Below are 8,702 nucleotides of genomic sequence, written 5' to 3'. Positions count from 1 at the left end.
TCTTTCAATTAATCTCTCTAATCATTAATTGAGAGAATTTATCTAGAAATGTTATCGTTGATTATATGATATATGTCTTAAATTAATGTTTGCATTTATATTAATTACACACCTATATATAATTTACCTCTACTCCACCGAGGGTTTCTCGAAGCAAGATTCGAACTCATGATCCCGGATTGCCAGCCGCTTCTGTTTCCATCTGCTCTATTCTTGAATACATATTTTGATCATATGAGAGAAGTATATGAAGCTCATCTTGAGTGACTTCTCTTGCAGTCGAATAATCATTGCCTTATGGTCATATAAACGTGCCTATCACTTGTGCTATTTTTAGCAACAAAATTGTGGTTGGTGGTTGGTCGAACGTAAACAATCATTTAAGAGTGCTCCAAGCAGCTTTTGAAGCTTTTAACCAAATGGCAGTACAACTACATTCTTGTACAACTCTGGAAGCTATTATTCAACGTTTGATCAACTCAGGTGTTTTATAAGAGCTCCAAATGGTTTGTTTTGATGCGTTTATTCCACGTTCTGTATAGCTCTTGTGAATCAGTTTAACTAAGGTGCTATAAAAGTTATCGTAGGTCTTATAAAGCATATAGTTAAACCGAACGTAAACAATCATTTAAGAGTGCTCCAACAGCTTTTAAAACTTTTAATCAAATGGCAATACAACTACATTCTTGTTCAACTCTGGAAGCTATTATTCAACGTTTGATCAAGTCAGGTGTTTTATAAGAGCTCCCAATGGTTTGTTTTGATGCGTTTATTCCACATCCTATATGGCTCCTGTCAAACAGTTTAACTGAACGTAAACAATCATTTAAGAGTGCTCCAAGCAGTTTTTGAAGCTTTTAACCGAATGGCAATACAACTACATTCTTGTACAACTCTGGAAGCTATTATTCAACGTTTGATCAACTCAGGTGTTTTATAAGAGCTCTCAATTGTTTGTTGGGTTAGGCTGTACGATGTACTCAGAATTTGTTAACAAATCATTTTAATGAGTGTGATGAACGGTGGTAGAAAGGGCACTCATTAGTGATGCATAACCACGTTTAAAAACTTGTTTCCAGCAAAAAAAAAAATCACACTTAACAATCAAAACAAATCACTAAAAAAGGCTGAGCTTCTGTGAATTTTTCCTACGGATCCGTATTTCTGCAATATTCTAATAGATCTAATAGATCTACGGAAATTTTCGTAGAACCGACATTACTGACTTCCATCTTGTTTTTATTCAACACAGCTGACGCGTTGACAGAACGAGGGAAAAGCAACTTGTGAAAAACATTGCATGTACGAGGGATGCTCCGGTTGCAAAACAATGCTTCGGAATGTGCATGAGGGTGATGAGGGTGCTAGTGTGCATGTAAAATACGCTTGACGATATTTTTTGAAGAATTTTCTTCTAAGAGTTATGTCTGCTTGTCCGTGCTTTCATTATTCAAAATGCAAACGTTTTCTGTAAATAACGTAGCAAATTTGCTTCACATTTATAAAAAAAAATATACATTAGCTAAAAAACCTGCACCTTAACATTCTTCAAATGAAGAATGCATATCAAAGATAACGTGAAATTAGCTTAAATTCATCAAATAATAAACACTGCAAATAATGTTGGACATGGGGCAAAACAAAACTATATTTTTAACAGGTAGCACGTTTTGCTAGTAAATTCTAGACCCCTACTGATTTTCAGCAACCAAGATAACGCATTGCTGGTTTTCCAGCAAATAATGGATTGTTGGATCATTTCCAATTCCCATTTCAGTGTTTCTCATTTTGTAACTATTTTTCACATGGCAATATTTTTTTTCTTCTTTTTATTTAACATACATTGCATACATTTCAAGTTTTGCAAGGAATCGTTTGCCTAAGACTGATTCATTTGTTGTCGTATATTATTTTTACTTTTGGCAACATTGGATCATAGTTTGTTTTGTACTTTCTGTACTCTGTGGAAAGCCTTAATCTAATTTGCATTGGTCCGAGTGAACAAGCTGCAGTAGTTTGACAACAGGTACTCGAGAGAACAAACCCGGTAGCAGCAATCATTCACAACGCCACGTTTTTCCATCTGAAAACGATCCGGAACCATCAAATCGGTAAAATCATCTCCCATGGCAGCAGTGATGCCACCCTTTGCCGCGAAAATTGCCCTCATCCAGTTTGGTTTGCTGTTGATCATCCCCACCATGCCCCGTTCACCGACGAACGGCACCTTTGGAAACAAGATTTCGCGATAGTTGGTACCTTCAATGGTTTGACCTGCCGATAAAAATGAAAGCACTCTATTATCAACGATATAAAATAACATGACCAAAAACCGAATAACTACCTTGGGATCGTTTAATTGACGGAGCTAGAGTGGGGAAAATTTCACAGTATGTAGTAAGTGCGTCCGTTAGTTTTGCGCCGCAAAACCGCTGCCCCTTCACCGCGTTGATGCTGCCATTGAAAAGGACGACAACTGCTCCCAATGCTATGAGCAGCCATGGGGAGCTTCGGTTGGCTTTAGTGAAATAATGAGACATTTTGAATGCCAACCTAGGCTATGGATCCTATCCTTTCCGTCGAATGGAACTCGGAATTTAGCGGATGAGAGCTTTTATATGTGCCTCTATATGCAGCCACCGTTGTTTGTTGCGATGCACCGGCGATGTGGAAAATAACTGCTGACAGAATTGGTACGGGAAATTTATGTTCGTAGTACCTAGTATGTCTAAATATAGGCCAGACGTTTATCGTTTTAAAAACGAGATGAAGAAATTGTCTAACCTTCACGTTCAATGTTGGTTCATTATGCAACTCTCGAGGACGGTAAGGACGGTTGTGTGTGTTTGGGTGGGGGAGAGGAACACTTTTCTGGAGATATTTACTAGAATCATAAGCCAGGTTGAATATACACTTCGGAATATGAAATTGTCTACACATTGTATTAGTTTTGAGTGAGACAAATTTTTAGAGAAAATTAAAGTATTTCAAGCTGAACATTGCATTAGGTCCTAAGTAACATTGATCAATTCTCTTCGTCGACTTTCTCTTTTGTTAATAACTTGAGAACAGAACCGTTTCTTGATGTGTTTGTCGTTTTTTTCCTTGATTTGTTTTCCGTCGATCTTGTTTTCCGTGCTAGCACCAAGGCTACCGACGCCAGGAAGGCAGCTCCCACACCTGGACTCTACCTATCGACCCATCAACTCATGAACGGGGACCAACGACTTTACTTCCCTTCCGATGGAAGGCGTGATCAGAGATGTTATGCCTCAGAACATCCCGGCGGCGCCGACTGGGATTGAACCCAGGCCTGTTGGGATGAGAGGTAACCACGCTTATCACTACACCACCGGCACCGCTTCATGCATGCAAACTTTTGAAGTATCGAAAACCTAGTATACTTGAAAATTGACAAAAATCATAGAACAACAATTTTGGGTATTTTTTAACATTTTGCTAGTGCACGCAAATCAAAAATGTATTACATTGAATGTTAGTTGCATTTCCTATCATCCTCCGCAGCGAACGATATAAGTTGACCTTGCAGACGATGCAATAATTTTCAATCTTTTTTATTTCTTGTTCTGTCAACGCTTTCGACTATAAAGCAAGCATTTTATTCATGACTTTGTTAAACGACGCACCCACTTGCCACGATTCCCTCCAATTCCCGTTCAACAGAAAAAGCATACGGAATTGACTTATCGTACTATGCTTCTTATTTGCTTTTTGCCTATCCATATTCCGAAGCATGGAGAGAGCGCAGTGGAGAAAGCACAGATTTAGACTCTATCACTTTAACGCTCTTGGGTCATTCGCGACATCCGGGGGTGAGATTTGAACTCGTGACATTGGTGAGTTATGCATGCTAACCACTACGCCGGGGTCGCCCCCGTCGTTTTCAGTAAGTACGTGCCTGATTTCTGGGACCTTGTGTGATGTTTCCGTTTTTTAAAGTTCTCTACTCTTACCTGATGCTCTCTTTTTTTTTCCTTGATATGTTTTCCGTCGCTCTTGTTTTCCGTGCTGAGCACCAATGCTACCGAAGCCAGGGAGGTAGCTCCCACACCTGGACCCTACCTATCGACACATTAGCTCATGAACCAGGGACCAACGGCTTTACTTCCCTTCCGATGGCAGGCGTGATCAGAGATGTTATGCCTCAGGCGGCGCCGACTGGGATTGAACCCAGGTCTGCTGGGGTGAGAGGTAATCACGCTTATTACTACACCACCGGCGCCGCTGGTAGAAAACTTAAGGGCTACACAATAAACACATGATATAGAAAAAAAAAAAATCTGTTCCGAATTTTAGTTGTAAACATAGTAGCAAGCAGATTGAAACAAATGCTCCAATTACAAAATAAAAGCATTTTAAGATTGCACTCGTATAGCTCCCCGTGGAAAATTTTGAAATCATCATTGGCAAATCAAAGTTGGCACTCGTGGAGAATAGAAGAACTATGAAAGTGATGATGGTTTCAATATTTTCCACGGGGAGGTATACGAGTGCAATCTTAAAATGCTTTTATTTTGCAAATGGAGCATTTTATTTAAATCTGCTTTCTGCTACAGTGGTAGAAAAGCTGAAATCTATGTCTACACATAAAAATCTGAAAAGAAATTATTTTTTCTATAGTATATGTCTTTTGAGTAGTCCTTTAGTTTTCTACTAACGTAACATTAACCAGATTTAAATAAAATGCTCAATTTGCAAAATAATAGCATTTTAAGATTGCACTCGTATACCTTCACCGTGTAAAATTTGGAAATCATCATCACTCTCATAGTTCTTCTATTCTCCACGAGTGCCAACTTTGATTTGCCAATCACTTTCATAGTTCTGTTGCACGGGAGCTAACTTTGATTTGGCAATTTTAGTCGTTTTCGTTTTTGCGGTGTAGCTACACCGCACTATGGGGCGGCTCCATACAAAGTGGTGGCCAAAAATATTTTATTGGTTTTTCCGCACTTTTTGATGGTATTATAGTCAGTTAAGCATAAAATTAGTCATATTTATGTATTTTCATCGCATCCGGAAGGTGTAACTAGTATTAAACCCAGTAATGAGCTACTTATTCCTGAACAATAAACTTGAAAGTTTGTTTTTAATTTTAGGGACAGTTCAAATGCAAATCAAAACTAGAATAAGGTTGCTGTGCATAAGATTAAATAGGAAAGGTGGAGGTGGAAAGCCCCCCGCCCCTCCTAGCCAAGACCTGACCCCTCCCCCATTTTTATTATATATGTGATATAAGAGTATTGTTTTACCAATCAGGTATTTTGATGAAGAATTATTTGTCTATCGAACCTCCCCTCTACTGAAAATATTTTTTCCGTCCAAATCTCGCCTTTAGCATCATAAGGGCGTATCTGCATTGATCGATTTTCTCTTTCGTTAATAACTTGGCCAAACCGAAACCGATCGACGCAATTTTTGGACTGTGGCAAGATGTTATGATCAGTGCTGCGATTTGTCATTTTCATTGAGAAAACTTCAGTGGATATAGACAAAATTCATTTCAGCAGCAACACTGATAGAACTGAAAATCAAAATTTCCTTTGTCAAAATCTCACTCTTTTCTTTGTCAGTGACAAAGATTCCCTTGGTGAAAAAACTGTGAATTTGCGCATTCTGTGTCACATTATTGTTCTCCAGGCTGATAATGATGATGATTCGTATTCACTTTGAAGGTGCTATGTAACTGTTTTGCTAAATTAATTTGATTTCGATAGTAATTCAGCAAATGAAAATACTGCACATCGTCGTCACTGATAGTAATATCACTGACAATTGATATTGATTGCTACTGATGGTGACTCTCTGCTGAAATGAGTGACCAGGGTTGTTTTGTTTTTATCAGTTTTTAGTGTCGAAATTTTGCAGCACTGGTTATGATCCTTTTCCGTCAGTAAAAAAATCACGTCGATCGGCTTCGATTTGGTCAAGTTATTAACAAAAGAGAAAATCGATGAAGACAAATCGATCAATGCAGTTATGCCGTTATGATACTCAAGACGAGAAATAAATCATTAAAGCTAGTCGAAAGGATTATTTTTTTAACTATGTTTCCATTATTTTTACTGGACACATATCAACATCGTTAACTAAGTTGAACTACATTTTTTATACTGCAGGGGAATATACTACAAAATAAAACATAATTTTCTTTGACTAATTGTCATAATAAAATTTATTTAATAACTTTCTCTTAAAACTAAATTAAATTCACAAGCAATTCTACTCATTTTCTACATTTTCATCAAGACCAAAATCATCATCCAGTTGTTCAACATCATCCATTAATGCATCTAGTGCATTGCCTTCAGTGTTTATATTTTCTGAGCTGTCAAGATCTTCGAATACTAAAAATGATTTCACAACATCTGGATATTCAAGTGATACCTGCTTTCGGATTCTATTACCTAGATTTATTGAACTTATCAAAGGATCAGATGAGTTCATAGCTCGAATAAAGACGTCATGTAGATTATCAACTCGTGACTTTTTCCTAGCATGATGGGTACGACATTTTTTTAGTAGTTTATGTTGGCACTCTGCTGCTTCCTCAGCTAACATGCCAAGAGGAGCAGGTGAATGGATTATTATGCTTCCAGCGTGAGCGAGTACTTTATGCACTGTTGCTGGAATTTTATACCAATCATACAAATTAAGATACCGCCGATATGTTTCCTTACAATAGTCATCCATTTTTTTAGGATTGATCGGGTCTTGGCAATTGATTACTATTAAAATATTACGAAATCTAATAATAAGCTCTTCGTCGATATCCAAAACTTTGGAAAGTAATTCAGGAGTTGAAAATGCTTTTCGACACACATTTCCTGTTGTACTGGTCCCAGCTCCGCCTGCCCTGGGTTGATCAACTCGTACTCCGAACGCTTCGTACATTTTTTGAGTAACGAGTTTTTTCCGTTCAATGGCCTTTAAATCCCTCAATTAAATGAAGAGCATCTTCGTTCGAATCGTATCCTGCTTCAAACTTCTGTAAAGTATACCTGAATTTTTGATGATGACTCTTCGATTGACTCGGCTGAAGGTGAGCATATTTTTTTCATACTCTTAATTACATTGTAGCTCGGAAATCTTGATGGGTTCTTTTTCACTGTTTGCTCATATGCATATTTAGAAAAATCGTAGTCTAAAAAATATTCGAACGCCTCTTCAGGTGACATCATTCCATGCGAATCTTTGAGAGTCGTAAACATTTTAAATGCACTTTCTCGATTTTTGAGAACATGGCTAATCAAATTCACCATATTTGAATCCCCATGTCTATACGCAATTTGTCTTGTGAGTAAAAGAGCCCTTTCTATAGTGCCAACATTACCGCCAAATATTTCATCGGTTTTCCTTCGCTTACTTCTATCATTAAACTCATCAAACTGTTTTTGTGGACGTCCGCGTCCATCATGGCCAGTTGACGTTGAAGGTGTTTCTGCGATGTACTCTGCAAGTTCCAAATGACTATCGAGCCAATCCTTATTGTATTTCTCAAAGCGCTCTTGTAGGCGGTGAGCCTTTTGCCACGCATTGTAAAAATGTTGTGCTACGTACTTCAACTTTTTAAGAAGTTGTTCTTCTTTGGCAAGATCAATATTATATTTTTTCTTGATATATTCAAATGCTTTTGTTGCATTGATTCTTTTGGATCAAAAAGTAACACGATGCTCCTATGATCCATATTATCACAAACAATTGTTTTCAGATTTTCGATTAAACTACTGCACAATATTGTTGTAGCACACACACGTTGTTAGCGTTAAAGCCGAAAACAAACTCATGATTTGAAAATATTGTCCTCGTCTTTTAAATGCAAGTAGGTAACATCAATAATAGTTTTACCTAAGTTTAGTGGGTAGAAATTGTAAAATGGCACTCGAACAGGTAATTTCCTTTTGGTAGTGGTCTTTCTTTTTCCGTTGGTTATTATGTATTGAAAATATCAAAAGGTTATCGTGAAAACATTGAAAACTTTTTAGTCCAGTTGGTTACGGTTTCTATATGTAATGATAATTTTCGGTCTGTTTTCACCCATTTTTAACAACAAAAATAATTAAGTGTGTAACATTTTTAAGACCAAATTTGACATTTAACAGTTCCACTTTTCAACCAGTGTTTAATTGGTACGATTTTTTTGGTTAATGCTCGTATAATCGATATATGTAATTAACAAAAAAAAAAACATTTAAAAAATCATTTTTACGACTTTCTGCCAAAATGACGCTCATACGCAGCTGGATCCTTGTTTCGCAGATAGTATAGACCCTAAACTAAAACGTAGTGGTGGTCTCTTGAACTGCTCGGCCCTGCTCGTTAGATATAGTCCAACTTAGGCAAAAAAACATTTTTTTTCAATAATTGCCCATTTTTAACCAATTTTAATTAACCGTGTAACCTTATCAACATACCCATTTTAAAGTTTAGACAATTAGCTTTCCAACGGTGTATTAAATTCAATGTTTAGACCGTTATTCGCTGAGAAAATTGCATTTGTTTCAAATGCATTTTCTCTACAATTTTCAAAATTTTCCTAAGTCTGATGTCTGTGGCGCAATGAGTTTTCATCACAGAGGGTTGAAATTTTGGGCATCTAGGTTTGAACTATCTGGCAATCAAATTGTTTACAAGATACGTCATTCAAAGCAAGTCAATTTTTCGATTTTTGGCCACCACTT

General features: G+C 37.1%; 1 protein-coding gene across 1 annotated transcript; it reads right to left on the bottom strand.

Moving 5' to 3' along the window:
- Nucleotides 1-1,921: 1,921 nt before the first annotated feature.
- On the bottom strand, nt 1,922-2,540 carry LOC135703103 (uncharacterized). The gene is made up of 2 exons (XM_065224206.1): nt 2,345-2,540; nt 1,922-2,274 (listed from the first exon to the last, which is right to left on the bottom strand). Exons 1-2 carry the CDS (start codon nt 2,538-2,540, stop codon nt 1,979-1,981), a joined length of 492 nt encoding a protein of 163 aa, XP_065080278.1. The 3' UTR covers nt 1,922-1,978.
- Between the last annotated feature and the right edge of the window lie 6,162 nt (nt 2,541-8,702).

The sequence above is a fragment of the Ochlerotatus camptorhynchus genome, unplaced genomic scaffold, assembly GCF_037179485.1.
Source record: "Ochlerotatus camptorhynchus isolate MF236.1 unplaced genomic scaffold, CSIRO-AGI_Acam_v1.1 ptg000209l, whole genome shotgun sequence".
Classification (NCBI taxonomy): Eukaryota; Metazoa; Arthropoda; class Insecta; order Diptera; family Culicidae; genus Ochlerotatus; species Ochlerotatus camptorhynchus.
Note: the sequence above shows the minus strand (reverse complement) of the source record. Positions and strands in the feature narration are given on the sequence as shown.